The sequence below is a fragment of the Phyllostomus discolor genome, chromosome 13 (genome assembly GCF_004126475.2).
Source record: "Phyllostomus discolor isolate MPI-MPIP mPhyDis1 chromosome 13, mPhyDis1.pri.v3, whole genome shotgun sequence".
NCBI lineage: Eukaryota > Metazoa > Chordata > Mammalia > Chiroptera > Phyllostomidae > Phyllostomus > Phyllostomus discolor.
In genome coordinates this window covers 33,946,652-33,968,526 of record NC_040915.2, presented here as the reverse complement: position 1 = coordinate 33,968,526, position 21,875 = coordinate 33,946,652, and the positions used below count along the sequence as shown (strand labels likewise).

At 51.9% G+C, this 21,875-nt stretch overlaps 1 protein-coding gene across 1 annotated transcript in view; it reads left to right on the top strand.

The window, feature by feature from the left end:
* SLIT3 (slit guidance ligand 3) overlaps nucleotides 1–21,875 on the top strand; it is a 518,212-nt gene that overhangs the window by 24,697 nt on the left and 471,640 nt on the right. Inside the window, exon 2 of the mRNA XM_028528159.2 lies at nucleotides 16,778–16,849. Within this exon, the coding sequence (XP_028383960.1) occupies nucleotides 16,778–16,849 (72 nt within the window). The remainder of the gene's footprint in view (nucleotides 1–16,777; nucleotides 16,850–21,875) is intronic.

Here is a 21,875-nt window from a genome sequence, read left to right as displayed (position 1 = left end):
CTAGAGCATTTGGCTGCGTGGCTTTCTCCTGCACATTTCCAGAGGCACGTTATATGCGTGCATAGGGGTGCACATGTGTGTAGGAAGTTAAGGGCTCTGCACTTTTTCTTGAGGGGTGCAGAGTGAGGACCTGCGCCTCTAAGATGAGGGTGCTGGGATTGGAAGCCAAGCCTTGGGGGGAAAACTCAGCCAAGCCAGAGGGTACTTGAGAGCCTTGAGCATGCCTGCCTTCCTCTGCTATGGCTGCCTTTGGCCGACGGCTGGTTGCCACACTGCATAGCCACAGGGCCTGTTTCAAGGCAGAAGGCGGGAGGTGGTGGGCCGAATGCAGGTGGTGTGGCTGCTGCAAGCCCCCTTTGTTCCCTCGCAGTTCAGAAGAGGCCGTCCTCCCAGGGGCTGAGGTGTGGGGCCTAGCGTCCGGCACCCTGTGCATCAGCGCTGGGTTTGTTCTTGAGTTTCTTGGTGGAAATGCACACGGCTACTTGAGACTCACGCGCTGGCTGAGAGCAATGGGAGAGGTCATGCCGGGGCCCCTGCCCCAACAGGTTGCTTGACTCAGCACAATCCTGGTGTAATTAAGCATGACAAGAAGCAAAAGGGGAAAGGGCTGGTGCTTTCCAGTGTGCACTCAGCCCGGGCCCCCAGGGATCAAGGTATTCAGAAGTGCCAGCTGCTCTCAATTTTATTGGAGCCAAGGTTTGGCTCACCTGCAGCCACCTCCATCAGCTTGTCGCTGGGCAGTCGGGCTGGGCTTCGGCAGACCTGCAGGATCAAGTCACCCAGAGAGCTAGCTGGCTGGGGGAGTCATTCTCATCCCCCTTCCTTCTCGTCTCTCTTCTCATGTGGCCTCAGAAGCCGTGTGTAAGAGATGTGGCCACATTAGTGCATTCAAACTGCTTCCTGTTGTTTGGGAAGTAGCATTGGGTACGGCACTGTGCCGTGCACTGGAGCAAGGACTGATACGTGAGATTGGTTTCTTCCCTAACAGAGCTTTTGTGCTAGGTGGGGAAGCACTTGGTCATCATAAAGTCTGGAATCAAATTCAATCACCTACTTAAGCCCAACTGCTCATATGAATGGGTGGACTGGGCAGCCTGTGAGGCCACAGGGAGTGGTGGGAGTTCATAGGGCCCATAGTGAACTAGGACCATGTGCTGAGCTGAAAGTAACTTTTCAAAATCCCCTTTGCTGAGCCAAGAAAGCAGGGTCTGTACGGTGGGACTCAACAGCGGGCAGCCAATGTGACAGCCACTTCTAGTCACTCAGGGTGGTGAACAGCCAGCCACAGGGCTCCAGAGCACCTCATGGCTATGTGAGGGTCTGAAGACTCAGAGCCCAGAATGGGCTCATGATCCTAGAGATGTGTTCTTCTGGGACCAGCTTCACCTACAGTAGCTGATTCAGGGGCCCACCTTGAGTGCCCACAGGGGCTTCCAGAATGCAACCAGCCAACGTGGGAATTAGCCCGGCTGGTGTGTCAGTGTGGGCCCCTGAAGAGGCTGCCAGTGTGATAGGGAGGAACTGTAGTGACTCTGCCCTCCAAGTGTGACTCGAAGCTCATCTCTCCCTCTCATCCCTCTAGCAACATGAGAGGCGAGGAACAGAAAGACGGAACAGGGCTGGACCCTGAGTGCTCTTGTCCATTCTGCCTCCAGCTTAGACGGAGAATGCTGACATGGAGAGCTTGGTGGGCTTCCCTGGCTGGCTCCTGCCCTGTTTCCTTCTGGTCCCCCTCTGCCCTCACCTGCCTTAGTCAGTCCCGGGATGCTCATCTGCCCATCACGGGACTACGGGCCCAGACCTCCCAGGGGCAGGCCCTGGGCACTTTGCCTGTGCTATCAGCTCTTGAGCTTTACCCTGTGATGCTAGGGTCTATGTCAAGGTTACATAGATCAAGAGGCCTGCATTAGCCTCAAGGGCCCTTTCTTCCAACGGCTAATGCAGAAACAGACTTAGTCTGATGGACTTAGAGTGGCCAGCCTCTTTCTCCGGGGCTTGAAGCACTACATAGCTTTCAATTCTTTCTTGTTTGTGACACGGTGCTATTTTTAGCACCCTTCTTCAGATATATGGGGCGCTCTCGCTGTTGTTTTCTTTTTATTTGTCCATCCATGTGCTTATGTTTTCCGCAGAGTGTGTTGCAGTGAAATGGTTTCTGCAAAGCCCCTTGGCTCTTTCCTAAAGCAATTTTCCCCCTTGCAGTGCCCCACGCACCAGAACCATGGCCCCAAGCCACGTCAGAGTGAACAAACCACAGACTGAAATTGCAGCCATTCAGGAGAGAGGAGTCTTTAATTTGGGCTTAAAATAGCCCACAGCCTGAGATTTTGAGGGACCAGGAGCAAGGTGTAATCGCGGGAATGGGTATTGGAGACCCACGCCAGGATAAGTGAGCAGGGGCTGTGGGCTGGAAGAAAGACAGGCATCAAGACTGGAGTCTGGGCTGGTATCCACGCAGCTCATTTGACATTGTGTTCATGGGTCTCTTTCGTAATGGAAGAGTCAATGATGTGGCAATAGAAATACACGGGACCTGCCTTCTCCATCTGGAATGGAGCATCTGCTCCCCCTCTTTGATCAAAACTCTGTGCAGGCAACATGGTCATGTTAGCTAAAACCAGGGCCACCATGTTGCTGAGCTCCCGAGTCACCATGCATTGCACACGATAGGCCATAGGGATGCCATCCTTACTCTGTCTCCTGAAAAATGTCCCCTGGATTTGTACAGGCAGCAGGGCTAGCAGTCAGAAGAGCGAAGAGTAGTGAGCACTTATGGGCTTGGCGCTGTTCTATCATCTCGGAGTGAATGAGCTTGATTCATTCTCAGCCCCACCCAAGGAGGAGGACACTGTGCTTTTCCCTATTTGATCAATAGGGAAGTAGAAGGACAAGGAATTTAAATAACCTCCTAAGTCGTGACGCTAGGGCGGTGTACCAAGTGCAGAGTAAGCTTCCGTGTGACCCTGGTGCCCGCACTGAACCCTTGTGCATCACCTTCTACATTAATGTTGTGGTTTTTATCATCCATGTGCTGTGATTACCGGCTGTTTTAGTTAGCCCAGCCTGTTATAACAAACTACTGCAGACTGGGTGGGTTAAGCAACAGACCTGTATTTCTCAGAGTTCGAAAGGCTGAACCTCCGCACTTAAGGCGCCAGCATGGTTGGGTTCTGGCGAGAGCTATTTGACTGGCTTTCTGGCAGCCACCTTCTCTTCTGTGTGCTCACGTGATGGAGAGAGTGCTCTGGCATCTCTTCTTCTTCTTATGAGGACACTAATCCCACCAGGAGGCTCCACTCTCAGGACCTCATCCAAACCTAATTACCTCCCAAAGGCCATGCCTTCAAATAGCGTCACACTGGGGCTTCAGCCCGTGAACCTGGGGGGAGGACAAACAGCCCGAACACTGTCGCTGCTTGTCTTTGACCCGGCTGGCTTCTATAAGCTCCTGGGTCCGGGATCCGCACGCCACAGGGTAAACGCGCAGGCGCCGGGGATCCTGCAGCCTCACTCCCAGCCATTCCGCTCTGCTCCGAGAGCACGGAAGCAGCCATAGTCAGTCTATAAACAGATGAGCGTGGCTGTGCTCCAGGGAAACTGTATTTATGGGTACTTAAATTTGAATTTCATATAATTTTTATGTGTCATGAAATGTTGTTCTTCTGATGTTTTTTTCAGCCATTTAAAAATATAAAAACCATTCTTAGTTTGCAGGGTACACAGAAACAGGCAGTGGCCTTGATTCGCCCACAGTTTACTGACCCCCGTCCTCGAGCCCGGGGATTCGGAGGGACATGTGTTTATTTCAAGGCCGGTCTTCCCAGGGCCCCCGCCCTCGCACTCAGTCTCCATCGTGAGCGCTGATGACAGGCATTGCTCCGTGGTAGGCTCTCCCAGGTAGGCCGGTGACCTGGGCGTCCCGCTGGGTTTCAGAGAGGGGGTCAGAACTTCCCCTTGCTCCGAGCCAGGGACGGGAGTGTGATCTGTGCCACGGTGGCGGCCCAGGGGAGGGCGGGAGCCTCCCTCTTGTGGGTCTTCGTGAAAATGTTTGTAGGAGAGGGAAGAGGGAATTTCTTTTTCTCCAGAAAGTGGAGAGATTTATTCTTTGCAAATAGACCTACAGAACGTGATTTGTAATAGGAAACAGATTTTCCCCCTGAAGATAAATGGAATGTCCCCACCTCCCAAACTGAGAAGAGAATTGTTTCCTCTTTACAAAGGAAACAAATTGGATTCTCAAAGGAATAATCAGAGAAGTTTTTAAAATTGTCGTAATAAGCAAGATATGGTTTCACGAATGATGAAAGGGAGGTCTGGCTTCCTCGGGCCTGGACACGCAGGGCCGCTCGCAGATCAGATGGGCCTTTCTCCCTCCGCGTAATTCCTGTCCCTCGGCGTGTTCTCAGTGCCAGATGGGGAGGGTGGCCCTGCCCGAGAGGGGCTGGCAGGCCCACCCCGGTCCAGTGTCTCACTACACTACAAAGACATCTTCTTCCTTTCCAGCCCTTCCTCTTCAGCACAGCACTGAGGTGGGTCCCCATTCCAGGGAGCGGGCGAGCTCCCTGACAGCTGCAGATCATTTCAGTCTGTGGGAGAGGGCATTGCAGACGGGAGGCTTGCCCGAGCAAAGGGATGGTGTTTGGAATGAGCTTGCTGGGCGCAGGGCCCTGCCTGGGTGGAGGAACCATCTGGGCTGCACTTCCAGGCGGCCAGGGAACAAGGCTGAGGCTTCTCACCTTGGTGAAGGTGGAGAACCATGATGGGCTGAGGGACCAGTGCCATGCACCTGGACAAAAGTCAGCAGCCTCCGTGTGTTCGGCCAAATGCTGCTGGGCATGGCTGCTAAGAGCTGGTACAGTGAGAATGGCTGGGAGAGGAAGAAACGGCAGTCCTCTACTTTGAAAAGCCTTAACTCCCCGCTCCTTTGCTGGGCCCTGGAGATGTGGAGGGGACTCCACACAGCCCTTGCCCTTCCATTGCTCCTGGCAAAGTAGACAGAACTAGTTATTTTGATTCTTTCAATTCCCTGGGAGCCCCGGGAGCAAAAAACACAGAGCCCTGACCATCCAGCCCTGCCCTCCAGAATTGTTACCCTGTGGGCAATACTTAGAAGTGTAAACTTGGGCGAGCTACCTAACCTCTCGAGACCTCTGTTTCCTGTAAACTGGAGACAATAATAGGGTGCACCCGCCTCCCAGGGTTGCTGTGAGGACTCAAAGGAGATGAACAGTGCCTGATGAATCCTGAGAACTCAATACAGCGCAAAACAGGTTTACTGTTATTGTTAATCATTGTTATATTTTCCCGGCAGTAATAATTTACTACATTTGTACAGCTCTTATTAATTCATAAAGCCCTTTCTCTTAGAATGCTCCCTAGGGTCATCTCAAAAGCTCTCTGTGGTTCAGCAGGTGCTGTTACCCATTTCACAGATGAGAGGAGTGGCTTGTCCAGCTGCACAACAGGAAGTGGTGGAACTGGGTCCTGAGCCTGCGTGGGGCTCCCGGTCTGGTTGTCACCGACTGTGCCTTCCTGCCCTCTCACGGGGGTATGGGGCCATTTCAGCCCCGTGTATAAGATGCTGGATGTATGAGAAGTTTTCCCCGCTCTCAAGGAGCTTATAGTCTAGTTGAAATTCAACGAACTTGGCCCAGGAAATGGAGAGTCCACATGCGAGATGGAAGCTACTTTAACTGTCTCCAACAAGAGACGGCAGGCCAGAAACTGACTAGCCGGGAGCCGTACATGGTGCCATCAGATGACATCCAGAATTTTCTCGTGCTTAACCTGCAAAGACCTGTCTCCGATTTCCGGCCTGTCACTCAGCAGATCCCCTCCACGTGTGAAAAGCGCAAGGAAGCCCGCTCTGCGGTGGACGGTGTTAGCTCCAAGTTGCATCACACCCCGCCACCACTCCTCCTTCGCAACAGACCTTCGCATTATTCTGTGATCCCTTCCCATCATCCTTCCCAAATGTGCATCAAATTAAAGAGTTATTAGGGCATGGTAGGACATGTTTATGGGGAAGAATTTCCTTTAAAGTCACAGCTCAGCCTGAACTTACTTTATTAGTGTTTATACAAAGTATGTAGCCTGTTCCAATGCAATCCATGTTTATATTCCTACCACCACCGTTGCATTCCGTGGGCTGCCCCTTCCTGTTTTCCTAACAGTGACTACTGCACCTAGGCTAAAAGGTAGCAGTGTGTGTGCCGTGTGGCTGGCTGGGCCTAGCTAGATGCGTGCACCTTTCAGAAAATGACACTTCACCGTGATGTGTCCTGCCACTAACGGAGATTGTATAGTGGTCTGACCCAAGCAGACAAGAAGGGGGGCTCCATACAAACGAGGACTTGGGGAACAGGCCCCCTTGTTTGTCTGCTCACCTCTGTGGTGGGCATTCTGTGGCTCTAACTGGGAACACTGTTTGTGTGGATTTGCTCAGGGCGGTTCCAACTGTGCCTGTTTTCTTGCTACAATTATTAAAGGCATTCCCTTGGATGTGCAGAAGCATTCAGGTTTGGATGGTGATCATACGGCCACTCTAGTTCTAACCGGTGCCCAGAGTCACTGGTGTAAATGAAACACGGACATCGACTCGGGCTCTCAAGCCACGATCAACGAAGAGCAAATACAACTCAGTTAAAACTTTCGATGAAAAGCATGAGTCCAGGTAACTCAGTCATTCAACAGATGTTTGTGCTTTTCTGTGGCGGACATTGTGCTGAACCCTAAGGAGTCAAATATAAATAAGATATGGCCCTGACTCCCAAGAAATTGGAGTTTATTGGTTCAGCTAAAATTCTGCGTACGTTATGAAAATTGCCTGATTAAATCGTTTCAGTTGGTCTTTCACCCTTTAGGATGCTGCATTCATTCTTGAGGCTGATTGCTAAGTTCTCAGGCACTGACACCTGAATGCCTGGATGTGGATGCTCATTTGGCAGGTAGCAGCTTGTGACCACACACATGGGCCTTCGTCCCCCTGTGCCTCCATGTACCCATGTGCGGAATGGGAGCAGTCAGAGCCCCGACCTCACGGGCTGCTGGTGAGGGTCCCAGGGGGCGCCGAGTGTGAGGTGCTCAGCCTAGTATTTAGCGCATGGCAAATACCCAGTACACACGGGCCCTCGCATAATAGTTATTCATTCTGCAGTTAATTTTCTAGACCCTAATGTGGGCTGGCTGCAGCTTTTGTGCCCCTGTGTTGATCAGGACTTAGGTGACCTTAAAAAAAAGGCATAGTTTAAGGTAAAGTGTGTTAATGGGGGTTCAAAGCCTGTGAGAATTATCCTGGGGGATGATTCAGGGTCAGCGAGATTCTGACCCTGGGAGACCACCCAGTATATTTTCCACCTTCTACAGCTGGGGGAGGTAGCTTTTCCAAGGTCATGCTATGGGACAGAAACCGAGCACGGAGAAAGATCGTGATTACGTAGCTTCTCGTCCTTTCTCCCCCACTCTACTGGGTGGCCAGGTGACGAGGCTGTGCTGCAAGGACAGGAAAACCCAGACACACCTGCAGCAAACACAGTGAGGTGGCGTCGACTCCTCACAGCACAGCCCTGCGTGTTTGTTCTGGGTGGCGGTGGGGGGCCTGTGCTCCACACGGCCACTCGGGAACCGGGCCCCTTCCCTCCTAGGGTACCACCATTTTTGACACGTGGCCTGCACGTGTCAGGGAAGACAGGAAAAGGGAAGAGGGTGTGATGCCATATAGTATGCCCCATGGCCGTGCCTGGAAACGGCCCATATCACTTCCGTCTACCTTCTTTTCATCAGAAATCAGTCTAAAGGTCCCACCTAGATCCAAGGGGCGCTGGGAAATGCCGCCTTGCTGTTGGCCTGGGAGGGAAGGGCAGCAGCTTGGTGAACACACGGCGTCGTCCCTGTCGTGCCGTGTGCCTGAAAGTTCTTGTCACACTTCGGTGTCTTCTGTGACTTCTGTTTCCTGCCTCCCAGGGATCCGCAGATCCTACTCTCACATGCTCTACGTGCCGTGTGGGGCAGGACTGGAGAACCGGCCTTCCGAGGAGAGTTTGGAAGAGTTTGAGGTCTCTGGTCGTGACAGAGTGGGACATGAAGGGTGACCCTTTAAGACTGACGGGCGTCACCTGGAGGGGGTTGCTCAGAACGGAGTAAGTTGCCACCCTAGAATCACTTTGTTGTCTCGTTTAATCCTCACAGCACCCGCGGGGGGAGGCGCTGTTGCTTTGCCCATTTTACAGATGAGGACAGCGAAGCTGGGTGTGGCTGTGCAACCTGCCCTAAATCACACCGCCGGCTGGTGAGATCTGAGCCCGGGCCTGCGTTCTTAAACGGGACGCTGTGGAGCAGGGGTCTCAAATGGCAGTGCCCGGAAGGACCAAGCAGGGGACAGCAGCAGGGAAGCAGACGGGGCGGGCTGATGGGCCACGACGGAGCACATGCCTCGTCCAAAAAGGGCGGATGCTGCTTAGCGCCAGCTCACAGCGGCCCTGAGGACCCAGGGTTATCAGGTCGTGTGACTTTTTCCCGCAGACAACCCAGGATTTCAGATTTGTGAGTGAAATTCTCCCAGATTGGCCGTTAATGTACAGATCTTAAACCCCTACTGAGAACCAGACTGAGCAGATCCGTCTGCAGGCCAGAACTGGCCTGTGGGCTACCAGTGTGTGGTTTCACTCTTCTGCCTCCGGCGGAGAGCTAGAGGTGTCCCGGCACACCCTTCCTGCTGGACCGTGGAGCAGGACAGAGCAAGGCGGGCCGGGCCGGTAGGGAGCCCTCCTGCAGCAAGGAGGGTCAATGCAGAGACCCAGGCTCCCCTCCTCCTCGCAGGGCCTGCACCACCAGCCATCCAGCCATCCAGGTTCCCCTCTCTCTGGCCCGCTCTCCTCCCTGCAGGTAGCTGTCTGCACAGCACTGGCTGCAGACTTTTGCAGGTGTAAAATTATATATGCGAGAGTGTTGCCAAGCCAGAAATTTAGCCCAGGGAGGCTTAGTTCCCAAACAACCGAGGTAGTGTGAAGCCAGTTTTTCAAATCAAATTCAGTCATTTCTCTCCTGAATGTATGTGCTTTTAAACTTGCGCTTGGTTATGTAACTGATGAGACTAAAGCGCAGAAGTCCGAGAATCCTTGATTGACGCCTCCGGTGGCGCAAGTCCGGAGAGGTGAGGCCTGAGAGGCGAGCTCTAGGAGGCAGACACGCGGGGACACGCGGCCGCCCAGCCCGGTGGAGGGGCGTTGGGCGGTGCTTGAGCGTGAGCTGTCTCCTCTGTTGCGTCAGGGAAGATGGATGGATGGCATTAGGTCCCTCGGGATGGGAAGAGGAAGCAAAGATGGAAAGACACCCTCTGGGCAGGGTGACCTGAACAGCTCCAAAGAGGTCCTTTGTGCTTCTTAAAGAACATCTAGCTTGGGCCAGATTTTCAGGGCCTTGAGTGGCTGTGGCTCTGCTGGTCACTTTAGCTGTGGTGAGGGTCTTATTTCTTCAACTTCCAAATTTTTCAACATTTTTGGAGGGGAGGGAAGAGTCCATGAGCAATACATACTTACTGCAGAAGATACAGACAGCCCTAATAAGCAAAATGTAAAATGTGTTTTAAAAACAACAGAACTCTTCACGCAGCACCCAGAGAAGATGAGTGTACATATGTCTGAGTGTCTCCACGGGACCTCACCTCACCCGAGGGGTCTGGGAGGAGGTGAGGGGAGTGGAATCCGTGGCCGTGGCCCCCACGGAGCTGCATGCACACCCCTCTGGGAGAGGAGGCAGCCACACAGGGAGCAGGCAGCAGCGCAGGAGGTGGACAGGATCACGGTGAACACCCGAGACGAGCTGTGCGAAGAGGGGAGGCTAAATGGTCCAGGAGTTGAGAGGGTCAGGGAAGGGGGGTCAGCCGAGGGCGGAGGGGCTGGGGAAGCTGCAGAGAGGAGGGTCCCTCTGCCACTCTGTCCCCCTGCCTTCGGAATGTTCTCTCTGCCCGTGGCTGGCTCCTTTCGGGGGGCATCTCAGACCAAGTATCTCTCCCTCATGGGCACGCGAGCTGGTGCCCCCACTCCCTCTCGCCCCGCCTTCATTTTCTTCATCTCACCCTGAAATGACTGCCCAGTTATTTTCTTGTCATCTGTAAGCTTCTTGGTTTATTTGTGGTTGCCTATGTCCTGCCGTATTAGTTTTCTGTTGTTGCTTGACACTCTTGCCACAAACTTGGTGGCTTTGTGTAACTCCTGTTTATTTCCTCACAGGTAGGTGGGGGCCTCTGCTTCAGGGTCTGCCCAAGCTGCAGCTGAGGTGCTGGCTGGGGCTGTCTCATCCAAAGGCTCAGCCCTGGGTCTGTGTTCAGGCTCTCGAGGCTGTTGGCAGAATGGAGTCCCTTGCAGACTGTTAGGCTGAGGGCTGAGGGGTCCTGCTGGTCATCCTCAGTTCTCTGCCGGTTGTCTGTAGAGGCTGCCCTCAGGTCCTTGCCCTACATGCCTCCCTAGTGTGGTCACTTGCTTCTCTAGCAAGAGAGGGTCCCCTAGCAAGCTGGGCATTACGGTTATGTGTTATGTAATCACCAAAGTGACATCTTGTCACCTTCACTCTAGTGGCGAGAAGCAAGTCAATAGGTCCTGCCCACACTCGAGGAGTGGGGATTCCACAAGGGTGGTAATACCAGGAGGTGGGGGATCATGGGGGCCACCCTAGAATCTGCCTGCCACACTCACCAGAATACAAGTCTCCCCAAAGGACTCACTTGTTGTTGTTCAACACTCTCCCTAGCCACAATCACAGCACCGGATCCAGAGTGGGTGTTTAATAAAGGTACACTGTAGGGGGAAAGAAAGGATGGAAGGGAGGGGGAGGAAGGGGAGGGAGGGAGGGAGGGAGGGAGGAAGGAAGGAAGGAAGGAAGGAAGGAAGGAAGGAAGGAAGGAAGGAAGGATCGTGTTTTCCCCTGCAACATCTCCTGGGTTTACAGTTGAAGCCCTTTTCTCCACACACTCCTAACAGCTTTACTAGAGGGTGTTTTTGCTGCTCCCCCTCCACACGTGTGCTACAGCAAGAAGACATTTCGCTGGAATGCCACAGAATGAATCAAAAGGAGGGTGTGAATATACATGTGCCAAGACGGGGACAGCAGCCTGCCCTAGAACAAGTTTGTTTCATTTTTTCCAATGTTGTTCTAAATTCCCCTTCCTGTTCCACCCGACCCAAGGTGTCAAACAGATGTGAAAATACCACAAAGCTGCAAGTTACAGTGTTGGTGTATGATTTATGATTGGGATGGGGGAGAATAATGCAGATTACCATGGTGATGCCTGTTTGTGGAGGCAACATGGCACATGATGAGGAACATGGCAGAAACCAGACACTGGCAAAAATAGCAAGAAAGACTTCTGCCTGGAGTTGGAGAAAAGGCTCGGCACTCCCGGCAGCCCAGACCTCCCCGGGCAGCAGAGTGGGAACTGAGCCGTCCCGGCCATAGTGGGGAGTAGCGAGGCCACTGGAAGTGCTGCTCTGCTTCCTTGAAGACTCAGGGGAGGGGAATTCCATTCCGTCCTGTTCCATTCTGTTTACTCGTTTTTCTCTTAGTCAGCAGTGAAACCGATGCCGTAGACGATGCTTGGCCTCTGGTTGCGGATGGGCAGCAGGATGTGATTAACAAACAAACAAACACAGGAAAAAACATGCCCACTGCATCCAGAGAGCCCTAGTTCGCCGCATCCCAGCCTTTACTGCTTGTCTGACCTCATGGCAACTTGCTTTATTGGTAAAATCTTCTAGTGGGGCGTAGGTTGGGGAGCCCAAGCTTCAGTGTCCTCCTGTGAGAAATGGGACAACAGTAGCACCTATCACAGAGGATTGCTGGGTGGATAAGAGAGAACGAACATAAAGTTTTTAGCGCAGTGCCTGGTACGTGGTTTGGGTCCAACAAATATCAACTCTCATTAAGGCTGATGTTCAGTATCTTTATCAGTTGAAGGACAACTAATGCCGACCTTTCAGTTGCAGAAAGAAAGAAGAAAAGGACAGAGAGCTCCTGACACAGAAATACTGTGCTTGTCAAGGTAGATTGTATAACAAATGGTCACGACACTTCAGTGTCTTAAGAGTGACTTCTTGGGCATCTCTGAGTCTGATGTGGGACACTGGGGAGACAGGGGAGGGAAAGGCTGTGTTCCACACAGTCGCTCAGGGACTCAGGCTCTCTCTGTCTTCTCTTGGAGTCTCTCCCCACCCCACCCCAACACACCCCCTCCCTGGATCTACTGGCTCCAGCCCCAGATGAGCAGGAAGCTCTATGGATCAAGGCCGGAAGGCAGTATGTATTGCTTCCGCCCAGGTAATCGTGAGAACTGAGTTAATGGCTGCACCTACCTGCAGGGGAAGCCGGGAAGTGCAGCCTGTCTGTGTGCGCCCGACAGAGGGACGCGGTTCGGTGGGCAGCTCGCCAAGCCCTTCACGGACCGTACCCACTCACTGTGATGACGAGTCTAACACCGGGGCGTGCACGTGGTGTTCTAGGCCCCACTCGGAGGGATGGGCGGCCCTAACAATGCCGTCTTAGTCCTCAGAGCCCGAGAGAAGGGCCAGCTCTCACCTCATTCCTGGAGTGCCTTTGGCCCCTGCCAGCTGTCCTTGTCCACAATGACACCATTGAGAGTCTCAAGGGTGGCAGGCGGGCCTCGGAAAGGACAAGTGAGAGTCACGTGAATGCAGTTCCATTGTTAATGGTAAATTAAATATCTGGAAGGTGGCTTTCTCCTTTCTCCTTCCTCTTTCATCTTTTTTTTTTTTTATCAAAACGAATCACTTCAAAACTTAATGGCTGAAGAGTAAGCACTCATTTTAGTATTCTCTGTCACAATTTCTCTGGGCAGGAATTCAAGAGTCGCTTAGCTGGTTGATCTGGCTCGGAGTTTCTCACAAGTTGTAGCCAGATGGTAGCTGGAGCTGGAATCTCAAAGGCGTCTGCACTTACGTGCTGGACCTCCAGGCCAGAAAGACTCAGACGGCCAGGGCTGGAACAGCCAGGGCTCCTCGGCACCACCCCACGCTCTCTGCCCCCCTTCCTTTCTCCTCTCCCTCACCTCCCCCCCCCCACACTCCCCACCACCGTGGTCTTCTGGTCTTTTCGTGTGGCAGCTCAGGGCTCCCATGCATGTGCTCCAAGAGATGGCCAGGCAGTCACTTACTGTCTCTGCTGATCTCCGAAGTTCTGCGTCAGTTCCACCCTAATCTTACCTGTCCGGTCAGTCACAAAGCCTTGCTTAGGTTCAAGGGACAGGGGCACACACTCGGCCGCCCCCTGATGCCAAAGAAACCACCTGCAGGCGTGATTTAAAACCCCTCCACATCCCCACCCCACCTCTCGACACTGATGGCTTCCCCACTCAGGGTCACCCCGGGTGGACCGTGCCTGCAGATGGTGCAGACCACATCCCAGGCTGAGAGCCCCTGACTCCCTCAGGGGCCAGAGGTGCAGGCTGAGAAATGTAACGGCCCGGCGGAGCCTGGACTGGGGCGATGCGGGTTGGGAGGGATGGGCACGTGAGGCAATGTAGCCTCTTCTCGGTGTCCATTTAGTTAGTTCCCATTGTCAGCCAGGCGTGTTTGCAACCCAGGCCTCGTACGTCTCACCTTCCCAAGGCCTGCGAGCCGGGGAGCGTTACAGAAAGCGTGCGGGTCAGAGGGGTTAAGTAACTTATGCAAACCCCCAGAGTTGGGTGTGGGGGGTGGGCAGAGATTTGAACCCTAACCTAGCTCACCTCAAAGCCCGGGGTCCCCCTGGCCTCCTCCCTGGGAGCCTGGCAGTCTGGCAGTCTGGAAGCCTTGGATGGGCTAGGGGAAGATCCCGTGGCATAAGGTGTCAGAGAAGTGTTTCGAGGGAGAGGCAGCGTGAGGGGCCGTTCATGGTGCTGCCACTCTCAGCCACAAAACGCACCCTTCTTCCCACCCGTAGGAAGATAGCACACCAACCAGTGGAGTCTCTTGAGGATCCCGGGATTATCTCTCAGCGCCGAGTCTGGGGTGAGGCAGTCAGCTGCTCTTGGTGCACTGAAATTTCCGAGTGGAGGTGGGGGTATTCAGTTCAACCAATCCTAGTGCCCTGATTATTTAACAAGTGTCAGATAAGTGCTGTGTGTGCCTCATCTTATTTAACCCTCGTGAAAACGATGGAGAGACTGAGCCTCGGAGGTGGAGTGAACTGCCCGTAGACCACTCAGTAAGTGGCGAGGCAGGGATTCAAACTCGGGGCTGCTTGCCTCTGCAGCTCAGCCTGCCAGACACGGTGTTCCCAGGGCGCCCCACAGTCTCCACCGCAGCCCCGGCCCCGAGTCCCCTGCATCTCAGCAGCACGCTTCCTGTCCCTTCACGTAATAAATATTAATTGAAATATATTGGTGCCGCAGTCGCAAGCACTAGCTGCTGAGACACCACGCTGCGTCCCAGTAATTAAACCCTTAGTTGCACTGTCATATTCACGGTTGTCAAGGTCCCCAAGCAACCACCCCAGTTGTGATGGGAGGCGCGAGGAACACTCAGGTAGTTATGAGCGTGCACAGATTCCCGCCTGTGTGCCGGCGCGGAACCGGTGCGTGAGCAGCCCTCCTCCGGCTCCCTGTGCAATCCCCGCCCTTCCCTCGCCGCACTCCGCTCGGTCCCAGGAGTCTATGTGCTGCCTCCCTCCACCGCAGGCTGGTTAACAAACAACTGTGCTATTTTAGGCCGTGGAACGCTGGGCGTGTGGGGGAGGGGCGGTGGCTCCCAGCTGAGGCTCCTCAAGGACCCACTTCATTTTTATTTCGGCCTCGTTTCCGCATCAGGAGAGTCATCCCCCCCCTCACTGGACTGCTCCTCCTGCGCAGTGCCAGAATCTGAAAGCCGTTTCCCTCTTCTTACGCAGCTGCAACCACACAGGTCTCACGGTGGCACGGCTGCGGGATGGCCGGCCGCTTCAGGGCCTGACGAGGAAAACCAGAGCAGTACAGTAGCCCCCACTTATCCACGGGGCCTGTGTCCCAGGACCTCCGCGGATGCCTGAAACCGCGGATAGCACCGCACCCTCTGCACGCCATGTTTTTTCCTGTACGCGCATGCCTTCTCGCTCTTAAAGGAAGTACCTTACAGCTTCTCTCTGGCGTGTCTGAGTTGCCAGCATCGTTACTCTTGTGCTTTGGGGCAGTAGTGGGGAAAATACGGGCGACTAGAGCTGTGATTCCAGGACAGTCGATCTGAATACCGAGTCGGCTGCTGGGTGACTCATGGGCCAGGAGCATTTCCGGTGTGGAGACCCCGGACGAAGGGACGACTCACACCTCAGGCAGAGCGGAGTGGGCAGGCGTGGGGTTTTATCGCGCTACTCAGAATGGTGCACCGTTTAAAACTTACGAATTGTTCATTTCTGGACTGTTCCCTTTAATGTTTGCACATCGCAGGTAGCCATGGGCAACTGAAACTGCAGGAAGCATGTGGGGTGTAAGAGGGGCTGCTTCAGTGAACGTTTAGATAAGGACGCATTGCGGGGAAATGGCCTGTTAGCAGCTCAGTGTCCTGGAGGAAAGCAAAGTCAGTTCGTTCACAGATGCCTCGTTGAAACTCCGGTTTGGCCAAAGGCTTGACATTTTCTCATCACTTCAGAGAGGAAGGCAGGGCAGATAGGAATTAATTGTTCACACTCATTATTAAGAATTATAACATTATTTATGGTCTTTTTTTTTTTTGGTCTCCAGCCTTCTTAGATAATTTTAGTGAACACAGTGTTTAGACAGTTGTTCGCAGGTTCGTTCTTGACTTTGGTTTACCCTCACCCTGGTTTCCTACCCCCGTGGTGCTCCCTTCTCCCCAGCATCAAAGCCACCACAAGGCTCTCACTTCTTCCACAACACATTCTTCTCTTTGGGGCCAGTTTGAGGCATTTCAGCCTACAAACCGAGGCAGGAGCGATCCACGCAGCTGTCGTTACCTGTATATGAAATGAACGAGGTCACCGCTCCCCTGTGCCGGGCAAATATTCTACCTTCTCAGGCTGTGGAGTTAAGTGAGATGCGATCTTTGTCCTCGGCGAGTCCTCAAACTCGCCGGAAAACAGACAAGTGTCTCACTAGGTAACAAAGTTAGTCCAGATTCTTTTGGTTTCAAGTGTTGGGAAATTCAGCTCAGTCTGGGTTAAGTCAAAATGTAAGGGAAACGGGATAGAGTGGCTCATGCAGTCTTGAAATACAGAGGGGTCTGGCCTCGAGCCCGTGTGCATCCAGATACTCCCAGGAGAGCACCAGAAATCGGTCTTTATTCATCCCCTCTCCCTGGAAAGTCTCTCTTCATGGTGGCAAGATGGCTGCTGGCAGCGCCGACCAGCTTAGCAGCCCCAACAGAGAGAAACCTATGGGAGTTTGAGTCCTCATGCACTCCTGAAACAATGACCGTGGGCAGAGGGAGGGAAAATGTGTGTAAGGCTGGTTTGGAGTAGGTGCTCATTCCCGGGGCTGAGACGCAGGGTCGGCCCCCACTTCTATGACATGATCTGTGAGTTGGGGGAGGGGAGCGTCCGAAGAAAAATTTGTGACCCGATGAAGGGGCAACAGAAGCCAGGCAGCTACGTACAACAGGGCTCTACTACATGCATAATGGATAGCTTATTCCATACAATATCCTTAAGGTTATTGGGCATGCTCAGGGGATAGCATTAATCATTGGAATTGCCTGCTTCTTGACAAGCAACATCCCTGCAGTCCGAGCCAGTCTGGGTTGAAGAGACCATAAACATAACCTGGAAAAAAAGCCTTAACCCAATTGTGCTCTCCTTTCAGTGACCTGGACAGAAATAATATCACCAGGATCACCAAGACGGACTTCGCTGGACTCAAGAATCTACGCGTCTTGTAAGTAGCACAGGACTGTCCCGCACATTTCTATTTGTAGCTCTTCAGCCTTATGGAAGTGTTCCATTGCCCTGACATCACACCCCCAAGCGCCATGCTGCAGCTGAAAGCCCTTCATGAGCGGGCCCAGGTTTGCGTGGTGTCTCGCCCTCTGTCTCTGTGCTGCTGGCTGGGCCAGACAGCTAGGAGAAGTCAGGCCAGTGACAGGGCAAACAGAAGGCAACACACAGATAAATCACCGTGCCCTGCTTCTAGGATGACAGCGATGTCAGGGCGACTAGCCATGCTTCCCTTCCAAAGAGACTGTAATTTCTTCTCCAGCATGTGCATTAACGGAGGAATCAGGACAAAAGTTATTTATCTTGTCGCTTAATGGAAAGGAGGAGAGGAGGGAGGGAGAGAGTCAGACAGGGTCAGGGCCCTTGTTGAACGGAACACCCACAGCTGTGCAGACAGGTAGCAGAACTTGAGATGGGCATTTGTAGAATGGGGGAGCAAACAATACGAGGTCTCCTTTCCAAATACCGACCACCCAGCTCTAGGCCTAGGCCACCTAGGTGCGTGTCCGTGAACAAGTCTCAGACATTCAGAGGTACGAGAGAGAAGCAAGTGGACTCTCTTTCCTTCTTTCCTGAGAAGTGGATTTGGACCCATAAGGGTGGCCCAGATGTGGAGCACAGTCTGGGCAATTCAGCCGTGGCCTTGGTATTCGTTTGTTGTAGAATCTTGGCTGGAGGATCTTCAGTAGAAATATCAGCTGAAATCTTGGTATCTGAAGCCACCACCTTCTTTTTCTTTATAGCCTTCTATAACACAGTGGATTTTGTTCTAGTGCCAGGAAATGCCAGGTCTGGTCTTGACTCAGAACTAACTGCCCATGTGACTTTGGACAAATCATTACCCTTCTTTGGGCCTCGGTTTTCTTATCCACAAAATAAGGAGTGAGCAGTGTATTAGTCCTGGGGCTGCTGTAACAAAGTACCACAAACTGGGTGGCTTAAATAACAGAAATCTGTTGTCTCACAGTCCTTGAGGCCAGGAGTCCAAGACCAAGGCGTCAGCAGGGTTGGTTCCTTTCGGGAGCTGTGGGAATGATCTGGTCCAGGCCTCTCTCTTCGCTTCTGGCCTCAGGAACTCCTTGACTCTTCAATGGTGGCTTCTTCCTAGGTCCCTTCCCATTGTCTTCCCTCAGGCATGTACGTCCAAACGTCCCCTTTTTATGGGGACACTAGACATATCGGATTGGTGCCCATCCTAATAACCTCATTTGAACTCGATTACCGAGTAAAGAGCTTGTCTCCGAAAGAAGGTTGAATTCTGATACGCTGCGGGTGAGGACATTAATCTATGAATTAGGGGTTGATACCGTGCAACCCATATCAAATTAAAGGTCCATATAACTCTCATAATTGCCCATACAATGCACTTTGTTTTCAACGCTTTCATGAATGGTCTGTTTATTCTGACCACAACGTGGGGAGTATTACGTGCATCACTCTCTCCTGACTGAGAAGGAATTGCGGTGACGATAATGGTGATGACTGAGAGACGTGCGGTACATACGTTCCACAGACCAAACTCTCTGCTACGTGGTTATTAACCCCAGTACGCCAGAGGACACAGAGGCTCAGACAGGCGAAGTGGCCCCAGCTCCACATGGCAGGTGACTGGGGGAGGAGGAATCAGCACCCAGGACGGGTGCTTTCCAACCTCTAGGCAATGCCACTCGTGTTATCAGAAGTTTAGAAAGCCAAGAAGGGAATGGTGTATCCTATTTTGCAAATGCAGCTCTGACACACGGTGGCTTCCCTGAGTTTCCCTGAGCACCAGTGTGGGGATGCTGGGACCCGAACCCTGGGCCTCCAGCCAGCAGGTGCTCTCCCCTCCCCGGTCTCCGGTGTTCGGCCTGTCGACTTCCCTCCACCCTCTGCCAAGTCTCTCTTTGGCTCTGCCAGGGGTGTCCAACCTCTTGGCATCCCTGGGCCACACTGGAAGAAGAGGAGTTGTGTTGAGCCACACATTAAGTATATTGTGACACATAATCACAAAAAGGCTCATCATGTTTTAAGTACATTTACGATTGTGTGTTGGGCCACATGCGTGGCCATCCCAGGCTGCATGCGGGCTGCGGGTTGGACGCCCCTGTGAGTCTAAGCACTCACACGTCTGTCGAGTGACCGGCAGCTCTGGCAAGCCTGTGTGTGGCTCAGAACGGAGACTGGAAGGAGAAAGGGAATTCCACGGCTCAGTGTTAGGGTAATTTTTATTGCGGAGATGTAGGCAGTAAACACCTGATTCCAGGTCATTCTGTCAGCTTATAGAACAGACATTTAACTTCTCTCATTATTGTTATTATTGTTTTCCACTCCTAGTCCCCCAGCATCTGTGAAAGATTTCCTTTTATACAAGTCAGAAATTTCACCTAGTGCTTCATTTTCTAACCAAGTCAAAAATAACCCTTTGATTTTTCTTACCATTACATCAGAAAGACTAATAAAAATTCCGATTTCCATATCGGCTCTCTGCAAACACAAACTTTAAAATAATCACAAAAGACCGCGTTAATATCCCCTGGACGGTCTACAACATTCCTTTGAGTACGGTTTATTGGTACACTCTTCTTATTTCGATAAGCAATGCCAAACCCTCTCTCTTCCCCCACTTTGTAGGCCCCATTAACATAATATGTTTCATTATCTTATCAACTCAAAGACAGTCCCATTCAAGTGACCCTGTATCACTGGAAAAGAATCTGGTAGGTGGGATAGCTGAAATGCTTTCCAACAAACATCAATAAAATATCCAGACATAGAAACTACATTTTCCCTCAATCTATTCTTTTTAGCAGAGTAACCTAGACAACTATCTTTTCTGAAAAGCTTTCTTCACACCTTGGCACATTCTGGGTATCTGTTTCTTATTTACAGTTTCTAGTGAAGCTGAAAAGACTTGATGGTCTTGGATAATTTGAGTTTGCCCCCAATTTCCTAGCAGAACTGTTAACACAGCGCTAGTGAATGGGCAACAGCAGATAAAATAGGGATTAGGGAACTTCGGCCTCACCCAAAGGTGGTTTTCGCATGTAAAGTGCTTTCAAAGAGAAGCTATAATAATTGCCGGTAACAATTCTTTCTCCCTTGGGGTAGGAATACGAAAAGGTCTATTCTGGTGCTATCAATTAGTTCCCTTTCTGTTAGTCTGTTGCAAGAACTCTGCTATGCCAACAATGTGGGAAACAGCTTTATCCCAAATGGGGTTAATAAAAGAGCTAAACTCCACCCAGCCTTCATCACATGGGGGCAATTTCCGATTCTGATCCAATGTTAAAACTAAAAAAAGAGCAATGCCCAAATTGCTGAAAATGAACACAGTCTGTGTCCTAACTCAGAACAGACTCAAGCTCTGGACACTCCAGCCTTTCCTGGACCCCCTGACCTCCTGCGTCTGGTCGGTAGAAGGAGAGTGATAGCAAGGGCTTTAGCTGGAGCTCCAGAACTGCATTTCAGCCTAGAAGTCAGGGTGGGCATTTCACAGCTCATTGATTCATTAATTCATCAAATATTGATTATTCCTTGAGTCTTTAAGTGTCAGGTATTAGGCTGGACTCTGATGGCTGTAGGAAGCAGATCTAGAAGAGGCCCTAGATGCCCTACCAGTCAGGATCCCAGCAGAAAGAGATGATACTCTCACAGGACAAACGAGGAGAGCTAAATAGTCATCTGCAAAGGCGTGGGCAAGAAGAGGGGGCATAGTTCCCTGGGGTGAGTGGCAGCAGGTGTCTAGTCCTCAAGGAGCAGGGGGAGGAATTGGTTGCCCTAGCAGAGTTAGGGACTGCCTGGCAGGGCCTGTGGTCTGAGGTAGAGAGGCGAAGTCAAACTGAGGTGACTTGGCAGGGAGGGAGCTGGGATAAATCTCCCAGCCTCACCCATTGTCCTCCTACCCTCTGACCTCCCGCTGGGACTCCAGCTAGCTGAAAGCAACAGGAAGCCAGAGTCAGCCAGGCCTCTGATATGATGGAGCCGGTAAAAGGTAGCCTTCCGGGGCCTTAGCAAAGTGGGAAAGGGGCAGCTATCCATACAGATATATTTGCATTTTCTACTCCCCTTTCTGAAAGAAGCTAGCACTGCTTAATTAGTACAGAACTAAGAGATTCATCATAGGAGGTTGGAGTTGGACTCCTTCAGAGCCCAGAGGCGATGTGACACTCAGCCACCCTACTGTTGTTCCTTCTTGTAATTGGGAAGTCATGACAACAAGCTCTGTGATGGATTGATTGATAGTAAAATCCCAGCTGAACAAACCACCCATCACTAATATTGAACTGCATCCATGTTTAGCAAGATGTGCTAGTGTGAGTCTATTAGCATTCCAAGGCCCTCGTTGCCATATGGTGGGATGGAAAGGGAAGAGAAGGGAAGGAAAAGAACATTTATTAAACTTCTAATTATACTCCAGATCCTGGGCTAGATAATTTACACACTTCACTCCATTTCTAGTTTCACTTATAAGATGTTTTTTTTTTTTTTCAATTTTTTTCTTCTGTTTTACAAATGAAGAGAGGGAGGCCTAGAGAGGTTGACCAGATAGCCCAGTGTCACACCATCAGCTGGTAAGAAGGCAGGAAAGGGATTCCAAATGGAATTCGGCAAGCACACCACAGTGGGACTTGGAGAGTCCGCCCACACTAGCTGTATGACCTGATGGAAGCAATTTCTCCTTGGACAAGTCTCTTAATCGTTCTGCTTCCTGGTGTCTGTCTGTCTATATAAAATGAGGAGCCTGGAAGAGGCCAGCCAAAGAGGCCAGGAGTAACACAAACGTGTGACTCAGAATGGACGAGAACTTGGCAAACTGGGGAGCTCGTGTGCCTTGCCTGATCCATACTCAGTTCTGGCCAACAGTTGGTACTTGGGAATGAGACAGCTGAGTTTTCAGAAGGAGTTCGGTGTGTGTGTATGTGTGTGTAACATCCTGACTTTTAATTGTTTGCAACAAATTCACAAAAATATAAAATATCACTGAGGCC